The sequence below is a fragment of the Sorghum bicolor genome, chromosome 10 (genome assembly GCF_000003195.3).
Source record: "Sorghum bicolor cultivar BTx623 chromosome 10, Sorghum_bicolor_NCBIv3, whole genome shotgun sequence".
Classification (NCBI taxonomy): domain Eukaryota; kingdom Viridiplantae; phylum Streptophyta; class Magnoliopsida; order Poales; family Poaceae; genus Sorghum; species Sorghum bicolor.
This window is the reverse complement of record NC_012879.2, coordinates 502870-519777: the sequence shown is the minus strand read 5'-3', so window position 1 is coordinate 519777 and position 16908 is coordinate 502870. Positions and strand designations below refer to the sequence as shown.

The following is a 16908-nucleotide window of genomic DNA, read 5'->3' as shown; positions in this document are numbered from 1 at the left end:
TCCTACAACTCATGCACGCAAATCTTTGAATATATTTGTATCTCTGTCACAACTCACGAGTCCAAAAAAAGGCGGCATCCTTAGGCTAGATTTTAAAAGTCTAGCATGAGGTAACTATAGATATTCTCTTTGGATATACAAGTGGATGTCATGGATACACAATATCTTGAATCTTGGGACATTTGCTCCCCCTACACAAAACTTATTACTAGAAGTGAATAAAACATATCCAGATCACCATTTACACAACTCAAACAATCACAAAAATATTCAATAACAAAATGTCTTTTCTGCAAATGAAACTACAAACTGTTTGGTAAGATGAATTACCTAAATAAATCTTGTGTCAAAAGACAACGCCAAATATAATAATTCCTAATTACTAAGTACTTCTCATCCGAAAAATATACACCTTTTCCCAAACATAATAAACGGCTGAATTAATTATTGACGACAGAAAAATGATACTCTCCTATATGCACCAGGCGTTTGGTGTGCTTCACTTGAATAAGTAGAGCAGCTGCACTTCTACTGAAATTAAATAAACTAGCTCTAAACATATAGGATCCAAATAAAGCACATGGTTGCTCGAGAAATTAAATATACAGTATATGCATGATTTGCCCGGCCGGCGGAAAGCTAGTAGCAAGCTAGGAACCAATTTGTGTGTTTTTATAGTGTAGTCATGAAATTAAAACAGATTTTACCCCACCCTCCTAGTAGACCTAGCTAAGCTACCCTGCGAAATCATGCAGCAACTGAGACCCCATAAGGTCTCTGTACGGCAGCACCGGCTCTTGCTCGTCACCATGCAACATCAATGGTCGCTGGTGGTGCATCATCGTCGACACAAACGGCTGCTGTTGGAGCCCTAGGGTAAGCGACACGGCGCCGCCGTGACTCCTATGCATGCTCGGATAACTACTGAACAGATGGTCGCCACCGCCACTGCCACCGCAGTCAGCAGCAGTCATCAAAATGGAGGATGAAATCATGGAGCTGCTAGGGTTCCCAGCACTAGTAGCTAGGAAGTGGCTATGATCTCCTCCAATGGCGGCGGGCACCGCCGTTGTGCTCATCTGCTCAGGTTTGATGACGCCGCCGCCGCTAGGGTTTTGCGGAGTCGCGTTTGATTTCTGGTTGACTTCTTCCGTGTACATCTCCTCTATCATTGGCTTCCACAACCTCACCCTGGCGTTGATGAACCAATTGGAAACCTAGAAAAGAAATTTGAGAGTAATTTATTTTTCATATGAAAGCATATAGATTCTGACACTGATTATTATGTTCTCCTCTACGCAACCTTAGTAGACAATGGCGACACATATAGCCTTGTTTACTTCCAAATTTTTTTTGCAAAATATAAATAGTAGCACTTTCGTTTGTATTTGACAAATATTGTCTAATTATGGACTAACTAGGCTCAAAAGATTCGTCTCGTCAATTCCGACCAAACTGTGCAATTATTTTTTATTTTCATCTATATTTAATACTTCGTGCATACGTCTAAAGATTCGATGTGACGAGAAATCTGGAAAATTTTGCAAAATTTTTGGGAACTAAACAAGGCCTATGGTTCCATCAAGTATTAATTAAAGATGTGGAAAGAAAGAAAAGAAAACTGAAATCTAGTCCACACGTTCATAATAGGGACAGATACAGGTGGTGGTTGGGTGTAGTACATAACAAGAAAAGTGTGTGAATTTACACATTATTATATATTTGTCTGCTGGTTAGCTCACCTTGTACCTGACGAACTGTTACAAACAGTATGTGGCTGTCCAGTAACTGTACATATATGCTGATGATGGAATTGGAAGGCACATGGATGGATCATGCATAAATTTAGCAAATACTATGAATTATTATTACCTGGCTTCTTGACAATCCTGTCTGGCGCGCCAGAATGTGCTTGTCCACATCATTTGGATACCTGCATCAGTTCATAGTCCGGTCGAATTATTTAATTACCACACATGGTTGTTAACAAAATTAATCTGAATGAATTGGTAAAGACATGGAAATAAACTAGAGTGATGAAATAATGAAGGGAGGGAGAGGGACGACGACGACGACGACGTACGGGTGGAGGAAGTGCTCGAAGAGCCAGGCACGGAGGACGGCGACGGCGCGCTCCGGCAGGCCGCGCTGGGGTCGCCAGGGGTAGTTCTCGATGGTGCCGGGGTGCTGGAACGCCCGCTGCTGCCGCAGGCACTGGTCCAGCACCTTGAGCCTCGGCGTGTCGCCCTTGGTGGCGCCCGCCGCCGTCGCCGCCGCCGCCGCACCAGGTCCGCCGTCCCGCTCCCCCATGGCCTTCCTCAGCGCGCGGACCTGCGCCACCAGCGCGTCCCGCAGGCACCGGAAGTGCCGCGACATGGCGCGCAGCGCCAACCTTGTGTACACCTGCGACGCGCCGGCTCCGGCCACCGCCTCGAACGACACCTCCACTGCCCTCATCTGCTCACGGTATCGCCGGTACCGCCTGTCCACCTGACCATGCATGATTCATCGATCGATTTGCATATGTTTATGATATACTTGTAGATAAAATTGACCGAAATGCTAAATTGAGTATAATAATTCATAGTAGCTGATCAGATCGATACTACTGTAATTAATAAGGCTCTAGGTGGTCATGATATACATCGCTTTCTTATATTGAGAAAAAGAAGAAAATTGAGTAATTTGCTCCTTTTGCTAGAGGACATGTACATCATCTTTGGCAAGAATGAATAGACAAAGATTTTATTTAGGGTTAAACAATTTTTTTGATAAGTAACAGAGTATTAAAAAGTAAAGTTTCTAGGGGTAACTTTTTTTTTTTTGGAAATAGGAACTACGTACGACTACCAATTGCTGTAGTAGAGAGAGAACGAACTTGATAAAGGAAGAAGAATCCTGGAAATGGTGAGCAGGCATCAAATAAAAACAGTATGTCACACATCATGATCAGTAGCTAGTATTAGTCTTGTCTGAGATATATAGCAGGCAAGATGCCTCTAAATGGGGGTGAAAAGCTAGGCGATAAGTGAGAACAGAAGTTTCTGAAAGTACATATGTAGTGGCTGTGTCGCTGGGCATCCACTGTTTGCCCAATGTCGACATGTGTGGATTCCTTTCGAGGAACGTAACATGAGTTGTGACCAAGGAACTCATCAAAAGGCAACAGTGATTTACAATAATAATGGTCCAAAGAACCGACGACTAGAATAATAATTTAACTGAAATTAAAAATCTAGCTGGATGGAACTGCAAAAAAAAATGTATGCATGCACCATATGCAGTGCTAAGCAGGAGTACTACTATTTAGTAGATATATATGGTAAAGTGACAATTACCTCAATGGTATCAATTGAAGCAAAAAAAGAATTGCTTGCTGGTTGCATGTATGTATGATTAAGAAAACACCGTGTGCTGATGTACATGCTAGTAGGAGCTAGCTAGCCTACCTCTTCAACCATGGACAAGAGCCTGGCCTTCCGCCTCTCAAGCTCCAAGAGATCCATGGAGCTCAGGGACGGGTGCCCCCAGAGGCCAGAGGAAGACGACGACGTCTCCACGTCGTCCCACTTGTTGCCTGCTCTCGGAGCTCTCTTGTTCATGGCGTGCAGCAGGTCCCCTTCAAGGCTGCAGAACTCGCTGAGCAGGTCCTGCACGGGGGCCAGATACTTGGAGCTCCTGAGCTGGAACGGCTGCTGCATGCTCGACGTCGTCGTCGGCAGCTGCTGGTGGTTAGGCAGTGCCAACGCCGCCGCCGGGGGCATGGCGCCGAACTGTGGCTCGTCATGGCCGAACAGCGACGACGACGAACCTCCCGCCGTGTTGTCGTAGTTGTACAAGGACAGGGAGACCGCGGCCTGCGGCGCCCATGCTGCCACCGTGTCGTCGTCGGCGAGGGCGCGGTGAGGCACGCCTCCTCCTACGGACATGCCGACGCCGCCGTCGACATGGAGCCCGAGGAGGTGGTGGTGGTGGTGGCCACCATGGTCGAAGTGGGGTGCGGGCGGCGCCTCCATGGCCACCGTGTTCGGAGGTGGCGAGAAGTCGAGCAGGTGTGGGTGATGGACGGCCATGGACGATCAATTGGCGAGCAGCAGCAGGAGAGAGGCCACACTCTGCTATGCTTAGCTTTTGACTTAAAGACTAGAACTCGCAAATAAAGATGCTACTGCAAGCGGTAGTACTAACTATGCATGTGTTCCTTCCTTGTGGCTATGAGGCTATCCTTAATCCTTACCACATAAATACATATATACCTACTAATTAAAGAGTGTATTTACATACATAGCATAGCTTTTGTGTGTGTGTACGCCCAAAATGGAGGAGAATTTGAAGGTAGGGTTTTTGTGAGGGAGGTGGGGGTTCAAAAGTACTTCAACTAGGAGTATATTGGATATGTGGGGGATAGCAGGAATCATTCACATGCACCCTATTGTGTTGCTAACTGTTGTTTGCTGCAAAGTGATGCCTTTTTAGAAGTTGTCCTATATATGCTTTGTGTGGCACTTGTTATGCTTATGCAGTGGTCACCTAGGATGTATGGATATGGATCAACATCATCTTCACATGCCGAGAAATAAATTCTATGGTACCTAGGCTCTCTCTCTCTATCTAGCTCCCTCTGTCGGTCCTATTTGCCTCAAATCAAATTTTGTCATCAAAGTAGTGTAGCTACTAGGTCATATATAGTATATAACAGATTCCTACCATTTCATTAAATATAAGATTGATAAGCAAGGTGAGGAATTAATAATACTTCCTCTATTCCAAATTCTAAGTCATTTTTACTTTTTTTATATCTAGATATATAACAAATTCGATGTACCAAAAAAAAGCTAAAGATAATTATAATTTCGAATAGAGAGAGTAGAAAAGAACATGTGTCAAATGAATTCATTACCAAATGATGATTTAAAATACTCAAACACACTACCCGACTCTGGTGTTTTGCCGACAAAGTCTTTAGGGTTTAGTGAGGTCATCAAATTTCGAGGGAGGCCCTGGCCAGCCGCTCCATCATTGAAGTCATAAGTCGCGGCATTTTTCGCACAAAATATGTGGGTAGTGGGATTCGAACCCATGAACTCCCTCTTGTGTGTCTTCCGCACTAACTAACGCACCACATTGTCACTTATGTTTATATTGCATTTTAGTTTCTCATATATTATACCAAACCACGTGTATATTGATTGTTTGAGGTCCTAAATAATTTCAAACCAAAAAGTTGTCAACTACAAAGTTTTTTTTGAGATCTACAATTTTTATTTAGGGAGCCGTTTACAAAATCTGAATCTGAAATTTGAGAAATTCAAACATAGTTTTTGCATTACAAGATGATATCAAATAAAAAAGTTGTCAACTATAAAGTTTCATAACTTTTTGAGATCTATAAAGTTTATTTAGGAAGTTTTTAAATCCGAGGCCGTTTAAAAAAATCAAAATTTAAAATTTTCAAATAGACATAGTTTTGCATGACAAGATGAACTCAAATAAAAAAAATTGCCAACTACAAAATTTTATAACTTCTCAAGATCTATAAAGTTTACTTTGATTGTTTGGTCATTTGTTCATCTAACATGATGATTCTACCATTTTTCATAAAAGTTATATAGCTTCTTTGCCGAGTGCCTGAAAAAACACTCGGCAAACCATTTGACACTCGGCAAAGAGCTGGATTTCGGTAGTGACTACTAAATACAAAAGATGCATTTTTGAGGTTTCCAAGAAGATATATAAATTGTAAATGTTGGGTTGGGTGTGGTGCTACATGCATATATATTCCAATGAATTATTCGCCTTGTACATCCATGGATGGATCCCTCCGGGCGGCCGGTGGAGCTGTTGGCTTCCCAGCAACTTGCCAATTGTGGTCCAAGCTTGGACTGCGACACCATTTCAATTTGCATCGCTACCAGCTAAGCTACTAGCCCTTCGCCTCTTCTCTTTGGTCTCCTGCCATCTGCGTCCAGCAATGGACGCCGATTGGCCACACAGGGACGTACTACGAACATTCAACTCGAGATAATGAAACAATTTATTCATTTATGAATAAATGCTCCGACGATCCAATGTCTAAGTTTCCTGTAGCCAGAGTGCGTGACAGGAAAATGTATCTGTGCCCTGCAATGTTGAAAGCATCATGCAACTAATTATAATTAAGTGTCAGACCAAATAGGCCATCATGAGGGCACCCGTAATAGTTAGAGCTAGTTACTAGTTCTAAGACAACTTCTTCAATAGTGTTAACTTTTACCGTATAGTTTTTAACATAGATAACCTCATATAACACTGTCACATAATCTTAAAATGTGTGCTAAGAGCTTCAATAGTGTTAACTTTTACCGTATAGTTTTTACCGTATAGCTTTTCTATCTCTTCTATTAAATGAAGAAATGCTTATTAGAGCTAACAAGATCGATTGTTGGAGCTGTCTGGGAGATAAATAACCCGTCCGGGTTAATGCACCTAAGACCTAGCTTGCATTGTATTGTTCTACATACAGTAGTACAACATCTCTGTCCACACTTTTGCTGCACCTATGCTTCATGTATGCCCACCTCACTTAATTTCCCATGCTTCCCCATAAAGAAAGAGAACATAAAGCTGCTACTGTTTAGAAATTAAATTGACCATGTTTCCCAAAACTGAATTTTTTCCATTTCTCATGTATTATGGGCTTGTTTGGCACAACTCAACTTCACTAGTAAAACTGTTTTTTTAAAAAAAAAAAAAATAGCTTCATGAGTGACTTTCTAGATGAAGCTGAGCTGTTTTGGAGAAAGTATTTGGCAAAATAGCTTTACCAACTACTTCATGCATAGTTGAGACTTGAGAGAGAGAAATGAGGAAAAAGCTACAATAAGCTACTTTTTTTCCAGCTTCATCCAACTTATGTCTTTGTGAGAGGAGGAAAAAAATAGCTTCACCCATGAAGCTGTTTTGGAAATAAGTGTTTGGTAAAAAAAACAGCTCACAACAGCTCATGAAGAGCTGTACCAAACAGGCCCTATATATGTATAGCCTAAAGTGTTAAGCTGATCAGTTGTTTCGGTTTGTTGTGGTAGAATTTATATCCACACGACTCACCGGAGGTCCTCATTTTTGGCTAATTATTGTTTTAGTGGTAACTTGTCTATTGACGTTGACGCCACGCTATCTAGGCCTTGTTTAGTTTTAAAAAAATTGCAAAATGAAAATTATAGCAATTTCATTTGTATTCGACAAATATTATTTAATAATGGATTAACTAGGCTCAAAGATTCTTCTCGCAAATTACAGACAAACTGCGCACTTAGTTATTACTTTTATCTATATTTAATACTTCATGTATGCGTCGTCAGATTCGATGCGATAGGAATCTGAAATTTTTTAAATTTTTTTTGAAAACTAAACAAAACCCCAGTAACTTTGTCAATGTCAAAAATCTGCATATCTTCACCGAGACAAAGGATGTACATGTCAGCTATGGTCCATGGCGGGGGTCAACTTCCCGAAGCCTCTATTTATTGTGCAGCAAAATATTATGTAATAACGACCTTAAATTCATTAAAAATCCCCGTAGCTTAGGCTGCGGGGAGGAACGCCACTCGCGTATGTAATGACTGTCACTTTCCTCTCCATATTATAAATCACGCTGGGCAATCAGATCTTTCAAAAAAAATTTGCATATCCAATATCTTTGGAGGCAAATTAAGGTATATATATGTTCATAGGAGTGTACTTGAGAGCGGGCATTTGGGTTGTCTGTACCATATATTGAAGGAAAATACTGTAAATTAGGTGCATGCAAGGAGAGATATATATGCTCCCTCTATTTTAAATTATAAAATCATCTAAAATTGTCTAGATATATAATTTTTCATGATCCTAGCTAGGTCTACCTTATATGTGTCTACGTATGTAGTAATATATATCCACAAAGGACGTTTTCAGTTTGAAATAGAGAAACTATGATTATTATGCATGCATCAAAATAAACTATACAGAGTATGTATTTCAGGAAACAGTTAGCTAATAAGCTAGCATCCGACAGCCCTCATTCAATTTTCTGTGCATAACACTGGAATAATAAAGTGGGCACGAGCGAGGCGGCCGGGCCGGTGTGCCCAAATTTCGTGTCTGTCGGCATCAGCTAACATGCACCAGGGCCAGTTCAATAATAAAAACTATACACAATGTCTAAGAATATCATGTTAGCAAAAATCATATATAGAAACCAATTCACACAATGATAATAAGTCTTTGCGTAATAAATATATTTTTCTCTCTCACCCATGTTCCTTCCTCTCTCATCTCATCTTCTACTTCTCTCCAGCACCCTGAGCGCGCAAGCGTAGCACGGCCAGTAGAGCGAGCACGCACATGCACAGTCCTAGCATGGCTAGTAGAGCGAGCAAGCACGCACGGCGGCGATGGCGGAGCCAGGATTTGAAACTTAGATATTTCCTTGCTGGTGTCTGATGGGCCGTTACTCAACTATTGCCTCTAACCTCATGACCGACGTGTGTCCTTAGTCCTTACTGGTCACCATGTAGGCGTAGCATAGAGACAGAGGTCGCGCCTGCGCTGCACGTCCCGCGCCGCTAGGAGCTCAGGATACTGGGAACCAGCAGTGCCGCCACCACGTATCCCTAGTCGGCTAGGGTTAGAGATTTCGGAATGAGGATTATGGAATTGCCTCCCACTCATGCCTCGTTCGCTCACACGAAAAGAATACTTTGTTATACATGTTGCCATGTGCATATTCCGATTTGTCTTGAAAAAGAGTTTGGAAATAAGATATGATTTGTACTAATATTTGGTGACATAAGTCAATATGTATATGGTCTGGAGATAAATAATTATATTTTCATTTGCAGAAACAACAAATTAGAATAATTTTGACAATCGAGCTAACATAGAACCTATGTGAAAAAAGGAATACAAGGATAGACTAGAAAATGAGAGAAAAAAAATTATTTGCTAAATATAAAAATGCTATATATATATATATATATATATATATATATATATATATATATATATATATATAAGTTGAGTATTCCTGGGATTAGGGTTGCAGCACACCTAGCTAGGCCCTATTGCGAGGCATCCAGCACGGCTGGCTTGGCGTATCGCAGCGGCAAGCGAGTGCGCTGGCGTCCAGCAAGCAACGCGCGGCAGCCAGTCAGCAGAGCACGCACGCACGCGCAGCGATGGCACCTCCGGCGAGCAGGTGCAACACAGTCTTGGTGCGTATCGCGGCACATCCTGCGGGCCGGCGATCGAGCGCGACGGCGGCGTGGCCTAGTGCCTGGGCCGGGCGGGGTGACGGCAACGACGTCCTGCTTGCTTCCTGCTGTCCTGCATGGCAGCGGCGAGCGCCGAAGAATCATTGGCAGCGAGAATTCTCATCGCAGGAGCAGTCCTATCGCGGGCCTCACGGCATAGACTCTGCTCATTGGTTTCTACGTGCATCGTTTCACGCATAAACGTAGTTTCTCTCATGAGAAATTATTTCTTCAAGATTTCTTCTCATTCTTCATTGATTCGAATACCACATTAGCATTTTGCTTAGTTGGCAAGGTATTTAATAGACATAAAAACTATTATTAATATGCTATTGGGACTGCCCTCGGTAATAGATGCATGTATGACCAAAATGAGAAGCAAGAAGTTATTACTACTAGTATTTTTTTGTGCAATGTGCGTCCATGACTGTGGAGAAAATAGAATTGGTGTGGAATTTTGTTTATATTGCATTGGGCCTCGTAGACTATAGAGCTAATACCTCATGTAGATAAACAATGTTGTACTATTCTTATTTACTCTAACTTCCGTATGGTTACTCAAAAGTTACTCTAACATTTTGTCAAAGTCATAGCAGTCGATGTATCACATATGCTGTGGATGGGCGAAGAATATAATTCTAACATAGGGCTATGTTTTAAGATTTTATAAGTTTAATTAATTATGATAAAAATATTAATATTTTAAATAAATAAATACCATTAGATTATTAACTATGAAATGTATTTTCATAATAAATTGATTTTGGAACTATTAATGTAAATTTACTTTAACTAATGTTAGTTCATAGTTATATTTTTTTTGGGGGGACAGAGGAATGAGTAACTTTTGAGCTATCCATGGAATGAACGTTAATAATTCCACGTGCGCTTATAATCTCCGCTTGATGGATGGACCACAATAAAGTTAGTTGGAGTTGGGCGCATCAACGGCCCTACACGGTTGTACGGTGATGGCTACGGATGAAATGACCTGCCTGCGGGTTTCGCAGGTGGCTAAGCCTTGTTTACTTCCCAGAAAATTTTGTAAAATTTTTCATATTTCCCGTCACATCGAATCTTTAGACGCATATATAGAGTATTAAATATAGACGAAAATAAAAACTAATTGCACAGTTTGGATGAAATTGACGAGACGAATCTTTTGAGCCTAGTTAGTGCATGATTGGACAATATTTGTCAAATACAAACGAAAATGCTACAGTGACTGTTTTGCAAATTTTTTTGAACTAAACATGGCCTAAATTGTGTACTCGCGTCACCTTCAGCAAACGTACCTGAACCAAACAACTAGCTAGCTATGGGAGCCCCGGCCGGCCGGGTCTTTTCTTTAAGAGCAAACGGTGCTTCATTCATTGATCTATAATACGCCGTAAGCCTGATGCATGGTATAGTACATACCATTCCTCCACCAAATTAGTAAGTGATATTGGTTTATCACATTCATAAGCTAGCTTATTACAAATTTTACTAGAGAAGAGAAAAACAAATGGGTGCGGTCACAAGTCATGCTTTAAACAAGCCAGTAGCTAGAGAGATGAGAACACACAAAATTTATCCTTAAGGACCTTCTCATGTGCATGCATATATCCCCATGTGCATACAAGGGTGCATACATATGGGGCACATGCTATGCTGTACACGAATCATCATGTGCATCCAACGATGCATGCATAGGGGGCAGATGTCCTTAAGGGCCAAAATAACTTCCTCACGTGGCATCCCCATATAAGCCGACCTCAACTAGTGCAACAACAGCTGCTGAATCTGCTGGCATTGCTGCCTCTGTCCCGATGTCAAGTGTGGGATGTTCATCGACAAGGACTGTCATAGTCCCTCCACTCCAAGCTAGGCAACAAATGGTCCGCCATCGCCACCGCCAAGCTCCCTGGGTGAGTGGGCTACGACATAAAGAACCATTGGAACATGGACCTTAGTAAGAACCAGCTCGTCAACGTGGATGGTGGCAACGGTGCCGCAGTCGCAAGGAGCACTCTTACTGGGGCGATGATGATCGGGAGCAACAACGTCGGTATTGTCGGCGTCGTCGACCACATTCGACATTGCGGCCTCGCCCTGGAAGACCTAGACTTCGACCCCAACAACGACTAGTGGAAAAACTGATTTGAGGAGTTTTTCTATGAAGATGCAATCGGCGGAATAACACTATGTGCTCTTAAGGGTATGCGATCTGATGTTCATCACCATTTGGATGTACATTAGGATACGTGTGCAGTAGCAGAGAGAACTCTCTGCAATTTGCTCTTAAGGGCATGTGCCCCATGATGCACATGGGGATGCGTGTGTAGCAGAGAGTTCTCATGCGTGTGCAGCAAGAGAGAGAACTCACGCATCCCATGTGCATCCAATGATGTATGCACATGGTGACACAAGTTGGTTTGTTGTCATTGGTTATATTTGGTAGGTGCTGATGATTTTTTTTAAAGGATGCGGCAAAGAGTTACTGATTATACCCAAACTGGGCATTATTACAACATGGAGTGGAACAGTCCCAAACAATCCATATATAGGGTTTAGGGTTTAACACATATGACAAGAGAAATACCGAATCAAGAGAGGACACCAAGATTCATGTAGAAACCTCTTTCAAAAAAAAAAACAAGAGCGACAGTGATACAATTCCACTATGAGATGAACCAAATATAAGAGGTGAGAGCCAACGAGTATGGGAAGGCTTTGGATCCCCTCAGATCTCTCTCTTTTAGTAGTGGATTTTGTAGATCAAATCCTCTCCACTCCTCTCCCTAACCTAGCTCTCGAGAACCTAAGAATACTCTTTTATCTGTCTATTACCAAGCTAGGGATGAAGGCTTATAAGGGCTATTTCAGAAACAACCTCAATTTTAGCATACAACACGTATAAGTTGAGTTAATTGACTTCTGAATATTGAAATTAGTAGGATATCACAAAGACATAAGCCCCAGTTGCAAAAGGTGATTTCCCAGTCAAATGCTTTGCTATGCTATCCTAGTCTTTTTCTCGAATACGCAAAAGGTTTGTGTATTATTGTAATTAAGAAGAAGAGTTTAAACCACACACATATCACGCTTCTAATGAGCGCCCTAGGAGGTCATACAGTTGTGACTGGTCCTTCCTAGCATACTACTTCACACTTTGATATTACATAAAAGCAAATACCCGACCTAAGATCAGCATCGTAACCTACGGAACTAGGCGTCCCCACTGCTGGCCGCATGACCTTGCTTCGTCATCTGAGAAGAGTCTTCTACCAGTCCAAGCATTGGTCACCGAGAACAACAATGAGCCAACAAGATGAAATGTGTTTCATAGACTTGTAATCTAGCGAATGACGACAAATCATATAGTTGCATGTTTTTTCAACTATCGACTATCTTTATCCACCGATCATTCAAGAATTGCATCCTTTTTTCCCAAGCAAAAGGAAAAATAACAGTTTACCATGGAGGCATCAAACCTCCACATGTACATCCCTCAAATTGAACAACAAATGAGCCCCCATATTGCTCTACCACTTCAGCCAAGACAATGGACTGTATCACGACGTTGCTACGAGATCGAGACATGTATTCATGGAAAAAAAGAGAAGGGGAAGAAGATGAATAGGTTCTAATTGGTTTTAGACCATATGATTGCAATAGTAGGAATATAGTATATCTATTATCGATGGCTAACGATAAAAAAAATCCATGCAAATTTATTACCTTATTACATCACAAAAAGGGAGATGTGGCAAAATTAGGCTCCTCAAAATTGTGGGAGCAATTCAACTAATGATATAATCCATGTTAGATCATCTCCAACAGTTTAGCAAATGACTTCCCATCCATAATTTTTTTTAGCAAAATAAGAAAAAACTCTCTCCAATAGTTTGACATCTCAATTTTCCATCTTTTCTAACTTGACATATCTTCCTATCTAGCATGCAAATATGCGTGCGGGCTTCGTGCTTGGCATCAATATTTCTTCCCATGCTTAGCGGGGCTCTTCGTTCGCTTAGCGGGGCTCTTTATTTTGTTAGCGGGTTTTGGAGCTTTTGAAAATGAAATTTGCTAAACGGTTGTAGATGAGATCTTTCTTTTCTCTTCATATTATTTTGGAGGTTGGCAAACAATAAGATTTAGGAAATAAATTTTGCCAAATGGATGGAGGTGCTCTTAGATAGAGGCACGAAAGGCCTTAAACCAGCCACGTTTGATCCTAGACTAGGATAACTACCACCATCAACCAAACCAACATACATGAAAGGAACGTATATAAATATAATAAAATAATAATGTTTCCTAGCTGAAACAACAACAATAAAGAAAAGTCAGCAAGGATCTTTTTGTGGATGGAAAGTTTTATCATTTGTAGCCAGATTCCCTGTTATGGTCCTAGTCCCACATCATCAAAATGAAAAGGAGCTAGCATGTTGCACGGTTAAGGCAAATAGTTTAGCTCTATTTTTTTTTTTGCAAGACCTCGTATACACGAGTACACATTCATCTCTATAAATACACACACATACTTTATTCCTATGAGTATCTCTAAATTAAAGAATTAAGTTGAACCGGTAAATCTGGTGTGTTTGACACAACATGAGATCTTTCAGGCATGCAAAACAAAAATCTGGGACCTTATTTATTTGCGTGGCATTGTTTGCCCTAGCTGCTTTCTGATCATGGTTTTTATTTCTATGACATATAATATGAAACTATTGCTAATATTTTTAATCATAATATAGACACAAATACTCATATATGCATGCTCATTCATCCTTACGAGCGTACGTATATATACTCTTTCTCTAAGGTCACCTCTAAAAGATTGAACTGATAAATCTTGAGAAGTTGCTGTTAAATTTTTTTTTTTGTTCTTTTTTCTTTTTGTGAGCTTGCTCTTTAATAGTCAGAGGCTGGACTAATAGGGATTGTCTGTGTAACACTGCAAGTCATGCGGAAACCTGAAAAAAAAAAGTCTAAAAAGTAGTATAGTACATTGTAAACTGTGTGCAGAAAATTATTTTGAGACATACCGTTACCACCAGCACGTCGCTTTGGTTGATGGGCCGGATGTTTGAGGCCCACGTTGCTCAGTAGATTTGGGCTGCGCTGCGTCCCTTAAAAAAAAGGAAGAACTTGGGCCAATCTTGCTATCGGAATAGGATTCCTAACCGTCGCCGTCCTACCTACCGGCGGACGATGGATGTTTCACACACACACACACACACACACACAGTGCTGCGTGCCTAGCATGTTGTGCTGTAATGTAATGAGAAGCATATGCATTCCTCGGCGAGCAGAGATCGAATTGAAGCAAAGCTCGCGCGGCCATGGACACCACCATATATGCATATAGTTTGACCAGCTGCAAAATAATTATATCGTGCGGCCAACAAACCAACTCTAGCTCGGAGACGAAGACGAAGACGATGTGCTTTATAAACGTGCTGCCCAACACGTCGTACCGGCGGCCGGCCGGCCGCTAACTGCTGCTGCTTGCTTTATAAACGACGTCAACCCGGCCGCTCAGCTCGTCTGTGGTGGCCAGCAGAGCGAGAGCACGTCCGCATATCCATCTTGATCCGTCGACCAAGGAGATACACATTACAGCGCGTACGACCATGGCGTCGTCGTCCAGGGCTCCGGCGATGATGGTGGTCGTCGCGGCCGTGATCATGGCGGCGGCACACCTCGCGAGCGGCAGCGGCTATGACAGTGCTGCGGCGGCGCCTTTCACCAAGTCGGACTGGCAAGACGGCAGCGCCACCTTCTACGGCCAAGACTCCGGCCTTGGCGCAGACTTCGGTACGTAGCATGCGTTCATTTGAACTAATGCTGGAGGGAGTCAAATGCTCATCATTGGAATGCAGGCGGCGCGTGCGGCTACGGCGCCAACGACATCCTGTCGCTCTACTCGACGCGCACGGCGGCGCTGAGCACGCCGCTGTTCGCGAGCGGCGCCGGGTGCGGGCAGTGCTACGAGCTGCGGTGCGTCAGCTCCCGGTGGTGCAACCCGGGTTCGCCGTCCGTCGTCGTCACCGGCACCAACCTCTGCCCGCCCAACTGGAACCTCCCCAGCGACAACGGCGGCTGGTGCAACCCGCCGCGGAGGCACTTCGACATGGCGCCGCCGTCCTTCCTCATCCTCGCGCAGCGCGTGGCGGGCATCGTCCCCGTGCAGTTCCGCCGCGTCCCGTGCCAGCGCTCCGGCGGGGTCAGGTTCTACGTGCAGGGCAACTACTACTGGCTCCTGCTCTACGTCATGAACGTCGGCGGCAGCGGCGACGTCGGCGACCTCGCCGTCAAGAGGGCCGGCGAGCCGGACTGCAACTACGTGCCCGCGTCGCGCAACTGGGGCATCACGTACCAGGTGTTCGCCGCGCTCGGCAACAGCAAGGGCCTCGTCGTCAGGATGACCACCTACAGCTTGCCGCGGAAGATCATCGTCGTCGACGACGCCATCACCGCCGGGTGGTGCACTGGACTCTCCTACCAGGGATCCAACAACTTCTATTGATTATCGATCATATTCCTTCTTAATTTGTTTCACTTGTTTTTCGTGCATGATGGATCGATATGCCTGCATACATGATCCTTGTACATCAATTTCAGTTGTTTTTTCGTTTCCTGGATGCTCTCGCTTTAATTTTGTTTTGGATTCATAGCTAGGATCTATCTATCTATATATGCTGCTAATTGGTCTTATTCAGTTCGAATTGAGTATGTTTTTTTGTTGTTGTAAAAAGAATAATCTTTTGCGTCGACAAATATACTTTAATTATATATGAACACAGTATTTACTAAGCATCCCTGAAATGTGTTTGTTTTCTGATATCGTTAAGTTGAACCTGATCAGAGCAGCAATTGTTGTAAAATCGACATGTCTGGCAGGTTGAGTCGTTAGCGCAAGACAACCGGAGTTCGTGGCTTCGTGCCAACGACGTTTATATATGCCATTTATTTATTTCATGCCTCAAGCTAGCTAAACTGCGTAGCATGTCTGCAAGCCTGTATGTAATCTACGACAATGAGATGAGGTACAGTAGGAGAATCCTGCAAGCCTTTAAATAAAAACCACTACTACTAACAGCCCAACACTGGCGGTTCCAAAAACCAACTTCACTGTCGGTAACTGGCGGTAAGTGATCGGCAATGGTACCATCTACCAAGTGATACCAAAAAGACGGGATACTAGAGTTCTACACTGTAGAGAGAGCCAGAGAAAAGTAGTAATTGGCAAAATTGTCTTGCCTTTCCCATTACAGCAGGCTTGGTATATATCCCTCCCAATATACATAATTAACCTGAGGTAAACAAGTTATAAGAGTAAAAAATTGTATGCAGCCGTTCCAGTGTTTCACCTGCGGCATGCCGTGTCGCTCTTCTTCAGTTATCTTCAGAGTTTCGGCATCAGATATTCAGATTTCACCATCAGACATTCAGACTTGCCCCTGACAGCACCGGCCGGTCCATCAAATTGTATGATTGTATTTTTTTTTTTTTTTTTGCTACTTCTTTTACAAATGCCGCCCCTAACGTGACACTATTAGCTAAATATTTTTAATTCTCCCTTTTTAGCTTGCACTTGTTATCGTCTTCTTTTTTTGAACTCTTTTTTTTTTCTTTTGATTTGATT

The 16908-nt window shown here is 42.6% G+C and overlaps 2 protein-coding genes across 2 annotated transcripts; one reads left to right on the top strand and one right to left on the bottom strand.

Annotated features, from left to right (window-relative positions):
• LOC8066883 (homeobox protein BEL1 homolog) lies at positions 241-4467 on the bottom strand. Its single transcript, XM_002436298.2, has 4 exons — positions 3450-4467; positions 2084-2490; positions 1873-1933; positions 241-1217 (listed from the first exon to the last, which is right to left on the bottom strand). Exons 1-4 carry the CDS (start codon positions 4071-4073, stop codon positions 735-737), a joined length of 1575 nt encoding a protein of 524 aa, XP_002436343.2. The 5' UTR covers positions 4074-4467; the 3' UTR covers positions 241-734.
• LOC8066882 (expansin-A17) lies at positions 14781-15995 on the top strand. Its single transcript, XM_002437642.2, has 2 exons — positions 14781-15077; positions 15143-15995. Exons 1-2 carry the CDS (start codon positions 14894-14896, stop codon positions 15787-15789), a joined length of 831 nt encoding a protein of 276 aa, XP_002437687.1. The 5' UTR covers positions 14781-14893; the 3' UTR covers positions 15790-15995.